Source organism: Pteropus medius, unplaced genomic scaffold (genome assembly GCF_902729225.1).
Source record: "Pteropus medius unplaced genomic scaffold, Ma_sr-lr_union100, whole genome shotgun sequence".
Taxonomy (NCBI): Eukaryota; Metazoa; Chordata; class Mammalia; order Chiroptera; family Pteropodidae; genus Pteropus; species Pteropus medius.
In genome coordinates this window covers 6,029,552-6,044,121 of record NW_024343733.1, presented here as the reverse complement: position 1 = coordinate 6,044,121, position 14,570 = coordinate 6,029,552, and the positions used below count along the sequence as shown (strand labels likewise).

Sequence of the window (14,570 nt, the reverse complement as noted above, 5' to 3'; positions counted from 1 at the left end):
GCGGGCCCCTCTCCACCAAAATCCAATTTCGCAACCTAAAAAGCTCTATATGATCTCCTCCCTCCTCACGCCCACCATTCCCCTGCTGTTTTTGCTCCAGCCGCACTTGGCAGCTTTTCTCTAACACCTCTAGCTTGTTTCTGCCTCCGGGACTTTGCGATCACTGTCCCATCTGCTCCTCTACGTTCAGATCTCACGCACTGAGGCCTGCCCTGACCCGGAAGGCTAGTGTCTCTCCCCACACACTCTCCAACCCACGGTTTATTTAGCATCTGAAATCTTCTCCAGCCTTCCACTCGTCTGTCAACTCTACGAAGGGCAAAGGGTCGTCTTGCTCTGGTGCTCAATATTTAGGCCCAGGAAATTGGGTTGCTGGGAGGGAGATTTCCCCCCCCCAGAGGTTGTGAAAGTGGGGCAGCGCTGCTACTTCCCTGTGCCACTATAGTCCCATCTGTCTCACTCCCAACTGTGGGACAGAGCCCCTTAGGAGCTGGGGCACTGCCACCTAATGCCATGCATTTGGTCCTTAGCATCCTCCTCAGGATGCCTTCACTCTGTTCAAGAAGCTATGGAGATTTCACTTGCCTGGCAACAGTTTTCCCTCAGCACAAATGTGAATCAGACATCTATCTACACCGTCCCACACACTCCCACATCCCTCCAGCTGCCTTCCCCCCAACCCCCCGTAACTCTGCCTGGTATCTGTCCTTAGCACTGACCCACATGCCAAGAATTGTCTCCAGACAAGAGGTTCTACTTCCTGGAGATGATCAGCCAAAAGACACAGCAAAGTTCTTAATGTTACCTTTCATTAGAGATGAAATGCTTACAAACTTAAAAGCAAGCCTCTAATCCCCAGTACTTTACAAACGAATGACTGTGATTGACAAATACTCTGAGGTCTTCTTCACCTTTCCATCACCAACCCTGGGTGGAAGAAAAGAGGGGAAAGCAGGGGAAAGGGGGAAATAGTGAATAGTATCTGTGGGCAGAGGCCAATAATTGCTTCAGGTACCCCAGACCATCTAAACCAGACATTTTAAAATTGTATCATTTGTGACCTTAAACATGTCCATGTCTTATAGTAAAGGTACATGAGTTTTCCAACAGATAGAAATCACATTTACAAGGGGCTGGGGTAAAGGGAGGGAACTGGCTACAAACACCAGGAACTTGAGAGAACTTCTTGGGGTGATGGAAATGCCCTGTATCATGATTGCAGTGGGGGAATAAGACCGAATACATTTACATTTGTTGAAAAATCAAACTGTACCTTTAAACAAGGTGAATTTTACTGTAGTTAAAGCACACCTTAATAAACCTAACTTTTAAATGTGTACATAAATTTTTAATTCTCAGAAGCCCCTGGCAAAATAAAGCAAAATTAAACCTAAAGCCCAAAACTATTCCCCAATCTCCCTATAAACCAGCTATGCTCAAACTATATATAAAAAGGCCACCCCTCACCCCATACCTGCTCCTCCCAGCAACACAAGGGGCCCAGTCAGAATACAAGAGAGGGTACACAGACTGTGAAAATCTTTTATTTCTGTCTCTTGTGGCAAAATAACATTTTATACAAATAAATCACCTAGTTTACTTTGGACACAAAGATAATACAAACTGGAATGAGGATCTCGAGTGAAGGGGAAAGAGGAGGAAGGATAGATCGGGTCATTGATGTTTCTTATATTCTGTGAAAAATAGATTTACAAGGGAAAAAATAGACTTTCACAACTTCAATGACTTGACATGATCCTTTGTAAAACAAAGGGTAGATCCACCTCCACCAGATCCTTCCTGTGGCTAAGATGTTCTGTAACACAGCATGTGAATAACGTGATGGTCTGACGATTAGGCTCCCACACCAGGTACAGCAGCACCCTCTGTATCAGGAATCCTCGTGCACTGGCAAGGAGTCTGTGGTGTGGTTTTTAGGAGATTGTCCCCATTCCCCGAACCTCACTGACATCATGGTGACAATGGCCACCAGAAGAAAGTGACTTTACAGAGGGAAAAAAGAGTACCCTGGGAGCCTACCATGGGGGCAGGACAAACTAAGGCAAGACTCACTCTATTTGTACATTAGACAGAGCCTATTAAATCTGCTCCACAAATGAGTTCCATTTCAACCGAAAATGTAAGTCAAAGATTCCCCAGTCACTGTCATTTCAAGAATCGCCAGTCTACGGTTAGCCTCAACATCCCCAAATCACTGCCCCTATTTGGGAATTAGAAGGCCCAGACTACAGGTATCCGCAACAAGTCCCACATACTCCTGGAAACTGCCTTCACAAGACAGTTCTGAGCTAACACGCAAGGAGAGCCTACTTCAGCCCAGAACTACAGTTAGTTATTTCCTCTATTTACTCTTTAGAATATAGAATTAAAAAAACCAGGATCTTCTTTGGAGAAGCTCGAAGGGCATCTTAGCCGAAAGGCTTCCCAGGAAAAGAGAGACTCTCTCCCAGATTACAAGGCAGAGGGACAAGGGCAAGACAGGAGAGGAAGGGTGCAGGAAGCAGGCCCCCTGGCGCCAGGTGGGCCTGCCAGTCCACTGGGACATGTTCCCTCTCAGATGCCTGCTCTGAACAGAAGGCATCATCTCCCAAACAGGGAGGTTTTTTCCCTCCTATTATATCACCCACAAGATAACAGCTATCAACAGTGTAGATTCCTTAATAACATGGCCTCCTGACTCAACTTCTGATTGGTTCAGCTATTTACAGAGAAAGTTATGACTTTCTAATTCTCTCTCCAATGCAGGTATAAAAGCTCGAATTTCAAACTTACCCTAGTTAACACCTCAAAGTGGTAATGCTTCCCCAGATTTCCTGAGTAGCTAGACACAAGAATTCAGAGTCTTGGAAACAGACCACCAGACCTTCAGTAAAAGAAGATGGCAAACCCTGTCTTGCTGGGTACAGTTTGAGCACTTGGCCTCAAAATGGTCTCCAGTGAGACTAAGGCAAACTAATAGGAAAGAGGACACAGCACTATCCATGCCAGAGGCCTGCCTCCTCTGCCCTTCTCAGAGGTCCTCCTCCTCGCAAAAGCTAACACTGCTGATAAGGGCCCACAGTAGACAGATGCAATCTGCCCTGGGACACATTTCCAAGACAAACTCTACAGAGCACAGCTCTGAGCAGCTTCAGAAACCACAACCTAGAGGGTAATTAAATAGCAAATAGTAGAAACTTTCTAGATAGGGCTTCTGTCACTGAGAGGAATGATTCTGAAGCTCCATAGCAATACGCGAACGTCTCGGAGGAGCCACAATGAGAAACAGAAGGACAAGAGGCAGTGCTGATACCTGTCTGCAGATGGGGAGGGAAAGAAGGCAATGCAGCTTTCCTCAGCAGCATATGGGACAGAGCCCCACATAAGGCACCTGAATTTGTAACTAGCTCCAGTTCTGAGATTCCCCCGGTCTGCCAGTCTCTTTATTCCCTCAGTGGCCGGATCCAGTGCTGGCACACAGGGCTAACCTAGGGCTTTCTCAGTAAAAAAGCTGTCCATATCCGGCACAGCCCAGACTCTGGCCTGGTACAAAGCACTGAGCGCCAAGGTTCAGGGCCACTCACGTTCTAGAATCCAAACCAGGAGCAACACTGGTTAGTGATGCACAGGAGGGACTGTGGCTGAGTGCTGGCTCTTCTTTCCCTGGCCCCATGCAGCCTTCCTCCCAAGTGCCTTGGGAAATGGCTATCCAGCCAGTTACTGTGATGCATGCAGTGACTATTACCATATACCTGGCTCCTTCCTACTGCCATCTTCTTATCAATGCTAAATCCTGGCCACAGCAACAATCTTACGGACTTTAGGCTTAGCACATAAAGCCACTCACACAGTCAGACACCACCCAGAGCAAATGAGGTGAGACTCTATCCAATAAGGAAGGGCCTGAGAACAAAAGTAGCAGGATATGCAAGGAAGTTTTTCTGAGAACACAGCTTTCTGACTGGAACAAGTGAAACAGGCTGAGGGGCCTAACACCCAAAGCAATTCCAACTAGCAGTCTGAAGGATTAGATATGCATTACTTAGATCTGACCTGCCAGGACAGTGCCAGAAACTATTTCAGTAAAGGTGGATAGGAAAATTCTAAATAAGAACTCTACAAAGAGTTTTGGAGACAAATCCCATCAGAAGCCAATCATCTAGGCTATGCTATGTAGAGAAAATTGAATGCCTCCTTTAAGTAGCTGCTGGTTCGTAACTACGCCTGGCCCCAAGATGAGCCAGATTCACCTCTGGAGCCTGATTAGCACTACCAGAAGTCTAACTGCACATCACATACGCTGGGAACACCACTGACATTTTATAAAACCTCCCAAGAAGCAGCCTAGAAATTAAAAAAACACAATGAGGCTTGCTATGGCCTTGAGAGATACTACTGTTGCAAGAACAAAACTGACACATCCTATTTTGGGAGATATTCAAAGGTGAAGAGTCTAGAGAAGCAAGCCAAGCTTATATCTTTCCTCCAGAACAACAACAGGAAGGCACTGCCAGGCTGAAACCTTGCTGGCTCCCCAGAAAGACTAGCTGAGGATCCTGGAAGTCAGACAGATAAGCAGGCCTCTCCATAAAATGGATCTTTCCGTTTGGCAACAGTCTCCATCTCTAGTGCCTCAGGTCTCGGCACCATTCCTCTCCAACCACTTTCGAGTTTCTTTCCAATTAGTTTACAATGATGCACAGGCTGAGGTCAGATTGTGCTGATGGCAACACCAGAAGTGAGAACTGATGCCTGGAAGAGGCTGTCCCTGCAGCTTCCCACAGCACCCAGGAACCTAAAGAAGAGCTGCTAGCTGGCAGGCAAGCCAGCCAGAGCTTTCTCACCCAGGCATGGCTCTGCCACCGAGACCCGCGCTTGTCAGGACAACCAGGAGGCAGCTATGACTACATGAGAATAAACTTTCTTTTTTATCTGGATTCCAAGAGTCTTATCCTAATCTTTTACTTTACTATAGTACCTCTGTGACCTAAGGGGCAGGTAATACAAGGGAAGAAAAAATACTGGGGGAGGAAACACAGCACTGCTTGGCACCTTTCTTTGAGCACAGGAAGCTGCCACCCCAGCCTCAGCTTAGTGGGGCCAGGTTCCAGATGTGTGTTCTCTAACAGTAGCTTCGACCACCTCCATGTGCCAGGACCTTGGGCCTCAGCAAAGCACCTCTCCTGTCCAGTCTTGCATTACTGGCCTCCATTATAGGCATAATCAGCCTTGTTGTGCATTATCAGCTTGTTGTCAACAAAGTAGAAGCTGTCAGAACGGGTCTCGTAGGGATTTTCAATCATCAGACGAACTGCAAATCAGGGAAAAGAAAAAAGCGAAGACGTGTGAGCCTGTCCCACGGGCTAGGTGGTAACCTAGTATCCCCTCTAAAATTCATAAGCTGGGCCTTCCAGAAAATGTGAGTACCCTTTCCCAGAATAATAAGGTCAGAGGGATCCAACCCTTGAGAGCTGGGGAGAACTGAGGAACAGAGGCCCTGAAACTCAACATGATACTCACTTCAACACAAGGATGCAATCAACTCTGACAGGCCTTCCAGGTCACCTCCAGCCTGGATTCTGAGTTGATAGATAGCACCCCAGGAGAACGTGCTTACACTTTTGCTAACATGGACCACAGCACCTTATATACTTAGTGTTTCTGGTCCGTATCCCTAGACATTCTGGTCCAAATCCAGAAAGCTGTGCCTAAATGTGCCAGTGCCCACAGGCACCCTGGCAACCAAAGAAACTTGGTGTGCATGAGTGCATGGGGACAAACGGCAAGGAGCCTTCACCAGACATGGCTCAAGGTATTAACTCAGAAATGATCCAGCAAAAGGGTCTGCCTGTCTTGGGATCCCGATTTAAATGTTTGTTCAAGCAACTGCCCAGACCTCTTGAACCATGCTGGAAAGTCAAGAGAATTAAACAGTCACTATCTCTGATCAGTTTTGAGTTAATGATTACACGTTACTTTGACTCCTCTGGAGGAAATGCTATTTTTCATCACCTTTTAGAAAATTGTAAAACTGATTAAAGCTCTTTGAACCCACCCAGGCCAAAGTTATTTGGTTTGTATCTAGAATGTTGACCTTCACACTCTTGGTTTCAAGAAGAAAAGTTGAACTGCCTTGGGTAAAAACTTGAAATGCTATACATAATCTTTTCTTGCAAGTATCTACATATTCCAGCCGATCCTGGGGAGCAGGGTTCAAATTAAGATTAGATGCTATCATAAACACCCTGCCCCACATTCTCAGCGATCCTCATTTTACCTGGGAACAACATTGCCACATGAATAAAGAGTACCTGGTGGTCAGAACAGGCCAATTTTAAGGACCTGGGATTCTGAGAAAACTAATTAGTATATGTAGATTCTTCCCTAAAACCCAACTAAATAAATTCTACTGCTATTCACAGGATCCCACTCACATCCTCATTGTTCTGGAACAGTTTTCTCTAATTACTAACAGAGGTTGTTAACCTGAGATGCTAACCTGAGAGGATGCTAAACCAAAGTCGTAGAAACTGAAAACTCCAGTTCTTTCTCTCTAATTAATAAGCCCATTAATAAGTCGTAGAAACTGAAAACTCCAGTTCTTTCTCTCTAATTAATAAGCCTTCTCCCTCTGGTGCCTTCTCTAGTTCTTCCCCCATAACTGCTTCAATCATGTCACTCTTTGTGCCTCAAAACCTGTAACAGCTCCCTATTTCCTGCTGGGTCTATTCTAACAGTTTGTCTAATGAACCTTCTACTTGCAGAGAATGAGCAGGAAGAGGTCCTCAGACTTATGATTCTATTTAGCCCCCCATTTCCCGCCTAGCTGGGATTAAGGAATAAATGAACGGCTGACAAACAGTGCAGAGCAGAAGCTGATGACCAGAATGGGGTGGGAACCATGACCAACAGTGGACAGGAGAGGAGCTTCATCTAATCAGAGTCCCAGGGATCGTCATGGGCCTCTTCTCGGCTCCCTGAGTCACGCCCTTTCCCACAATAGGCATCTAAAAAGTATTATTAAAACCTTCCATGCTCCCATACAGGCAGAGTCAGAGTTTGAAATATCAGATAGGATCGATAGGAAACGAGAAACCTGAGATCGAATGACTAGAGATGCATCATGTCACTATTTCTCTCCTCTGCAAAATGAGTTTGTTGGATCAGATGGATTTAAAGGTTCATTCCTTTTAGCCCTAAAGACGTACAGCGCTGAACAAGTCAGGGGATACGTACTGACATCCTCAGAAAGCTGGGGAAACTCATAAATATGTTCACAAGTGTTCCTGCTGCTGGGGATGCAGAAACCAAAATCAAAGTCAAAGTTTTTCAGCAATCGTTCCCGGAAATAATGCCGTTCAATCATCCGGAAGTTTGACACAGGTTTGTCCCCCACGGTGAACTCCACCCTGCAAAATAAATCTCTGTGAGCCTCACTTTGCCGCCCGCTAAAGCCAACCCAACTGAGAACATTCTCCTCTGTAAACAAGCAGAAAGTTCTCCCCTCAGGCAATACTGGTACTCACGTAGCCCCGACCGTCCGGAGGCGGAGAAATGCTGGTGTGAACTGATAGCGGACAAAACGTCCTGCACTGATATCCACATCTCCACTTTCCTCCTCTTCCTCTTCCTCTTGGTCTGAAAGCACACACGGAATTTTGAGCGAACCATCTCAGCACCACCAGCCCAAACAGCACAACAGTGCTAACATCGAGAGCAGTGTGGCTGATACATACTGTGCACTTGCTATATGCCAGGTCCTGTGCTAAACGCTACATAGAATTCTCACAACCACACTGTGAGGTGTTACTATTAGCTCCATTTTACAGATCAGAAAGCTCAAAGTAAGGGAGGTTAAGTAACATGTCCAAAGTCCCCAAAATAGTAAACGGAATGAACAGAGATTTGAATCCAGGTCCATCTGAATGAAGGCCTGTTGACCAATCTGATGTACTACTAGTCACTAACCAAAAGAATGAGACGACAAAAGTTGAAACTAGTCAAAAGGCTCCTTCAGAGAACACAAAAATTTCTGACAGGCAGCAAAGACAAACCCCGAGAAATAATTCTGTTATTTAAACGGAAGACACTGACCTACTACCTTGGGGTACTACATTTCCTTGGACTAATGCCTTTTATGCCTATTCTAGGCCACAGCAGGCCCAACACTGACCACCCGGAAGAAGGTGAAGCCGATGCACAGTGAAGCAAGGTGTGGGACCTGAATGAGGGTCTACAAGGGTATGATGGTCTCGGTCTAGTCCATTCTTGAACCCAGAAATGAGGAATTTATAAAATGAGAACAAAGAGTTAGTTTCCTCAAGTAACCATCCCATGTCCAGCAGAGATTTGAAGTCTTTTTCCGCATCGAACATCTCTGCCTCTGACAAGCCCAAGAGCAACTGGGCAACCAGACTGAATAGGGTTTGTACCCAAACTCTAGAACCCTGGCTCCAACAATGTGATTCAAAGTCACACCAAAATTTCTCAGAGATTCCAACTCATCAGAACAAGCGCTGCTGAATGTGTGTGACTTGGTGTGAGCATATTCTAAGTGAATCAAGATCCTTAAAGGTAAAGACTGGAGAGCCTGAAAATCAAAGTATTTTTAGAGTATCTGCAGCTGACCTTCTTGAGACAGTTCAGTTTTGTACTGAAATGACTATCCTGAGACCAGTCAAATTCAAATCTATATACCTGAAGTAGTACCAGGGGTGAAACATCCTAAGTACTGGACATGTGGCTCAGAGATATGAACTCCATGGACCCAGGAAGCTAGCTGGCCCTGACCTCCTAATATCAGCTAGGTTTGTATTGAGCCTTCAGGCGCCTTGGCCAGTATGAGAGTAGAGCAGCGTAAAGAATACTTGGTGGGGTAAAGAGACCAGGGCTCTAGCCTTGGCTGTGTAATTAACCTGAGCTGAGACTTTCTCAGGAGAGTCTTTGACTTATCTGGGGTACTAACACCTGCCTTATCAAATTTACAGCCTCTTTCCGAGTAGCGAATCAAATGAGAAAAGCTTGTAAAAAGAGTTATTAATACAGACTGCAGCTGATACTCTGAAGAGTTATCTGTGCTGGTGTTCCAATACAAACTCCAGGGGGTGCTGACTCTCCAGAGATGTGCTCCAAAGACAGTGTGGTCTCCCAGCCAGAAATGAATCACCCTGGAACTGCATCACAAGCACAGGAACCATCTATTCAAGGCTACTTTAAGGAATCCCAAGTAGATGAGTTCATAGGCCTGGACTTTCTGTTCATCCAGAAAATGGTGGAGATGAAAAATCCAAACTAGAACTTACTGGGAAATATGAGACACTATTTAAAAGAAAGAGTGAGACGAGAAGTGAAACTGCTTCATGGTCTGGACTGGAATCCTCAGTATCACCCTTCCAGAGTGTCCTTTGTACTCAAAGCTCATATGAGCTTTCCTTGTTACAGTTTAATTTCAAGGATTCCTTTCCTAAATGGGGGCAATCTGGAAGATGAAAGAGCACAGAACCTTAGGAGAGTCACTTGGAAATTCTGGGCTTCAGTTTCCTTATCTGAAAAATGGGAAAAATAAATCCTCTCAGAGGTGTGAGGATTACATGAGCGGATGTAACAGAAAGCTGTGGAACACAGTAACTAGCACAAGCAGATACTCAACAAACATCAGCCTCTCAACACAGTTTCAAACCAGCAGGCTCAGCAGGCCAGGCTTCAGGAGATCATGTAAATGCCGGAGTCCATGACACAGGATGCAATGGCACACAAAAATTCAAGCTTCAAAGGCCTTTTGCTCCAATTATCAAGTGACCACTACAATATAGAGGCCTACCTGAAACACAAGGTTTGGCAATCTCAAAAAGCACTGTCCCTGTCTCCAAATCTCGAATTTTGAAGCGGGTGAAATCAATACTGTAGATGTTGTCTTCGGGTTTACATAAATAATCTGAAAATGAGAGAGAAAGAGAGAGAGAGACCAATGCTGTTAAATAATCCTCTGAAACTACCATTCACATTTTTCTCAGGTTTTGAAGCAAACTCAGGTTTTTTTTCTTATGCGATTCACTTAAAATATACACAAAAACTTCCTGTTATGTTATAAGCAAAGGTTGTGGGGAGAGAACTAGGGGATCCAAGAAAGAAAAAAAGCATGGACTTGGTTCGGATAAGATTATGATGACACTTTTACAGTTTAAAAAGATTGCTTTGGAAACACGTCAAAAATGACCTACAAACCTTTCATGATCTATCAACCTGGATGTCACAAAAGAGCAGAATTTTTTTTAGAAATCTACTTAAAAACACTTACCCTAATCTAATGACTAATAGAGTGCTTGTTTGCCAACCATATCACAATGAAGAGGTCAGCAAACTTTCTCTGTAAAGGACCAGATCATAAATAATTTAGGCTTTGAGCCAGTCTGTCACAACTCCTGAACCGTCACTTAGTGCAAAAGCAACTGAGCATCTCTTCATTCTAATAAAACTACTTAAGGACACTGAAATACGAATTTTACATAACCATGTGTTGCAAGGTAGTATCCGCGCCCTCCCCCCACCCCAACTATTTAAAAATGTAAGAACCATTAGCTTGTGGGCTGTTTGAAATCAGGTGGACTATACCTACACAGGCAGCAGGACAGATTTGCTGGTGAGCACATTAGGCCGAAGTGGAGTAGAGCCCACAAAAACCTGAGCAACGAATCAAAATAGGACTAATCATAGAAAATTTCACTGATTTCTTTCTGTGATGATTCCTGACAGCATGCATCTTCTCTACAATTCATTCTGGCACTTTATCTTATCTTGCCTACTTGTGTTAGTTGTTTCATGTTTCACATGCTATCTGGTAAGATGGCAAACTTGAGAGCTACTGATAATCCTGTAACTCTCTAAAAGGCTGAGATTGGTTCTGCACCTTTAGAGGGTACTCAAAAATAACTTGCTGAAGGGAACAGACTTTAAGAAAAATAACAACACCCAGAAGTCACCAAGCTCTGACCTGTGGTTTTCTGCAGTAAACTGCAGAGCACCAATCCCAAGCTCCTACACAGGACCTGAGTGCCCACCTCTCCGTCAGGCATTAGAATGGCCTAATTCACCCTTGCTATTAGGAGGAAACATCAGGTTAGAAAGAACAAGTGATAAGCATTTCTGTACCTTTAGAGCCCCAAATGAAAACTGGGTCAGAACAGAGCTGCTTTTTCATAATATTTCAATGAAAACGAATAGCGAGACCTTCTAAAGATATACTAGGCATGAAAATGATAGTCTCAACCCAAACAGTGATGGAAAATGGGGACATCAAAACATCCAGAATCAAGTGAAAACTATTTTAGGAAATGAGAATTCCCTTTAATACAGTCTGGACCAAGACCCTCCCCATTCCCATCCCCAAATCACTGGAGCTGCCACCAGCTTCCTGAGGTACACCCAAGCAGCCCTGGGCTGATGACTAAAGCAATTCAGCGATAACACTATTGTAGCCTCAGATCCACCAAAGGAGTACTAGTGCTTCAGGGCTAGAAATCTGGAGAGCAAGGGGGATGGGCAGGGCACGCAGGGCCTAAACAGGTGACTGCAAACTCTCAGAGGGTAAATAGCAAGAGAAAAGTCAGGTCAAGGCTTGGCTTGGAAAACAACTGAAAAAGGGAAGAGGTCCAGGGTAGGGGATGGGCAATATATTTCTTCCCGCCCTCCTTCAAATCAATGAAAAGAGTAGAATGGTTTTATTTTATGCCAGAAACACATTTCTGAAACAGTGATATAATTCTTAATTCACTAGAACAAGTGTCAAAAGCAGGATTCACATTTTGGATTTTGTACATAAAATGAAACTTTTTTTTAATGTGGCACAGTTTGAAATGTGCATGAAATGCCACCGCAATGTATTTGAGGAAGGAAGAGCCCACCAGCTCACAAAAGGGCAAAGCTTGGGGCCAAAAGGGGAGAGGGGCTGTCAGGATCCAGAGTAGAGGGAAACGCAGAGGAAGCAGGTAGGGGTCTGGGCTGGCAGAGGGCTGCAGAAGCCGAGAGTAGATAGGGTGAGGGGACGGGGCAGAACTGGAACTTCATTGATGGCTGGGGGGCTTCCAGGATGAGGGAGCAGTGGGCCCACTTACCAGGGTCTGGAGGATCCGGTTAAGCTAAGGAGCCCCCTACCCAAGGAAGTGAAGCTGAAGAGGGGAACGGCCCAGCCTGAGGGCCCAGCTGGGGCCGGCCAAGGGGAAGCCCGGTGGGGCCGGGGGCCAGACCCAAGGGAATGCAGTCAAGCTCAAGAAGAACCTCTTCCCAACCAGGTGTAGGTGACGGTGGAGAGCGCAGGCCCGACCGGGCGGAGCAGTGGGCAGCGCGGCCCGGCCGGCCGGAGAGGGAAGGGTGGCTAGGTGGACCCCAGGCCGATTGAGCGGCGAAAGGCCGGCTCCGCTGGAGGCTGCAAGGGGCTCCGGGTCCGGCGCGAGGGGAGGACGCAGCGGGCCCCGCACTCACTCTCCGTGACCCGGCTGAGGCGCAGGACGTGCTCGGGCCGGATGGTGTCCAGAGCCAGGAGCTCCTGCTCCGTGACCACTGCCCCGATGCCGTCGTCGACCGCGTGGTGGGGCGCCTGCCGCCGTGCCTTGAGCCGGTTCAGGACCCCGCCGCCTGCTTTCTTCTTCTTCTCCTTGCCAGCCACCAGCCCCCGGGACCCAACCGTCGAGCCCCCCGCCGCCGCCTCGGGGTTCAACCCGCTCATCGCTCCGCCGCCAAGATGGCCGCCGCCTCCACAGCGCCGTAACTATGGAGAACGGGGGCGTGCCCCGGGTGGCACCGGCGGGGCCGGGCCGGGGCGGGACCTGCGGGGCTGCATCGGGCCGCCTTTTCACCAACTTTGTTCCAGCCCGGTGGTGGGTGGGCCCTAGGAGTGTCTGGAAACTAAGTACCCTTAGACATGCCATCAGGTCCCAAGTCACCCCAAATGCTTTTTAAAATACCTCGTACGGTCAAATGATTCTGTTATATAAATTGTGGAAAGGCATGCTAAATGTTTTTTAATCTGTAGCATGGAAGGTAAGTTAAAACAGTGCTTACTATGCAAAGGCAGTTTTCCAATTAGATTGTCATTCCTAAACCCTACTGTGCTAAGCTTTGAGCTAGACATAGGGCTGGGGATATAATATGAATGAGGTTAGGGATTGGGTTTGTCTTATTCACTGTTGTATTGGGTGGTCTAGCTAATGCTTGACACATGGTGGGTGCTCAACAAAGGAAAGCCTGAACAGCACCTCACTATGGAGGAACTCCCACTTTGTTGGGGAAGACTGGAAAGTACATAATTCATTATGTGGCTCTTCCTCTTGATTAATCCAATAAATACGAATGAACTAGAAGACAAATCAGAGTGCTGATTGCTGTAACAGAAGTACAGCAAAGGTACTAGCAGAGTACACATGAGTGGTCTGGGAGATCAGGGAGAGGCTTCACAGGGGTAACTTCTGCACTGAACCTTGGAAGTTAACCATAATTTCACCAGCTGGAGAAGGTGGGTAGGGGTGGGGAAAAGCTGCCCTTACACCCCCCAAGTGGCTCCTTCTCTAGAGATTCTGGATCCACAGTCTTCTGTGTTGGTGGCCAGGGCCCAACTGATACAAAGTCTGTCCGCTAGATCTGATTTCATCTCTCATCCAGAGTGAAACTCTCTCTTCTCCCCATGATCAGCCTCAAGACTTGACTTATACCAGGCCTTGCTGCAAGTCTTTCACCTGATGGGAGGGGCTCAGGAGGGATTGACAAGCCTAGCCTGGTTCCTGGACAAAATCCAAACCTGACTCCACCTGTTGGCCAGCCTGGTGGGACAATGTGTGGACAAGTTCCTATCTAAATGCTGTCCTGTCTTTGAGAGATTACCACTGGGTGGCACTTACCAAACTACTAAGGAAAATTTTAATAGATGTGAACAAAAATTAGTCTTCCCTTTTGCAAACAACTCTTTTAAACCACTCGGCAGTGAGTGGTTGCTGAAGAATTTCCAGAACTTTTAATATGGTACTTTATTGTGAATCACCAAGAGTGGGGGTTAGCACGCAGCCACTTCCCGCATTCACTTGGTCACTGAAACTTTGTTCTCAGAAACCAAGACTAGTTACCCGGACCTCAGCTTTTTTCTTTCTAGGGATGATAACAAATGTATTCAAATGTATTAACCCCTTTGCCTGCAATTGCACATCCAGGAACTTAGATTACATGTATGCAAGATGTTTACTGCAGCAACATTTGTAACACTGAAAAACTACAATCATAGTTGCATTCGCCTTATGCAGTTATTTCCCGCCCCCCACCCTGGGAACATATCTATTTTTAACATTTTATTTTTTTCCCCTCCCTATGCAGTTATTAAAAAGAACGAGATCCACCTATATGTACTAGTATGGAGAGATCTCAAAGGCATTAAGTGGAGGAGAAAAAACAGAATCCCATTTGTTTAAAATAAAGGATATGAATATATAGATATGTATTGTAACTGCAAAGGAAGGGGTGTGGATATACACTAAAGTGTTAATCGTGGTTCCCTCTGGAGAAAAGAGTATTGGAAGGGACTAAAAGGG

The 14,570-nt window shown here is 46.0% G+C and overlaps 1 protein-coding gene across 1 annotated transcript; it reads right to left on the bottom strand.

Moving 5' to 3' along the window:
• Positions 1-1,528: 1,528 nt before the first annotated feature.
• Positions 1,529-12,759, bottom strand: UNC119B (unc-119 lipid binding chaperone B). Its single transcript, XM_039868351.1, has 5 exons — positions 12,478-12,759; positions 9,821-9,934; positions 7,527-7,638; positions 7,237-7,409; positions 1,529-5,311 (listed from the first exon to the last, which is right to left on the bottom strand). Exons 1-5 carry the CDS (start codon positions 12,719-12,721, stop codon positions 5,199-5,201), a joined length of 756 nt encoding a protein of 251 aa, XP_039724285.1. The 5' UTR covers positions 12,722-12,759; the 3' UTR covers positions 1,529-5,198.
• Positions 12,760-14,570: the final 1,811 nt, after the last annotated feature.

What these genes read in the sequence shown, in the direction of transcription:
- UNC119B (XM_039868351.1), bottom strand. Translation starts at nt 12,721, where the DNA reads ATGAGCGGGTTGAACCCCGAGGCGGCGGCGGGGGGCTCGACGGTTGGG. An exon ending in CCTCAGCCGGGTCACGGAGA is followed by an intron (nt 9,935 to 12,477) that starts GTGAGTGCGGGG and finishes TCTCATTTTCAG; the next exon opens with ATTATTTATGTAAACCCGAA. An exon ending in TGCCAAACCTTGTGTTTCAG is followed by an intron (nt 7,639 to 9,820) that starts GTAGGCCTCTAT and finishes GTGTGCTTTCAG; the next exon opens with ACCAAGAGGAAGAGGAAGAG.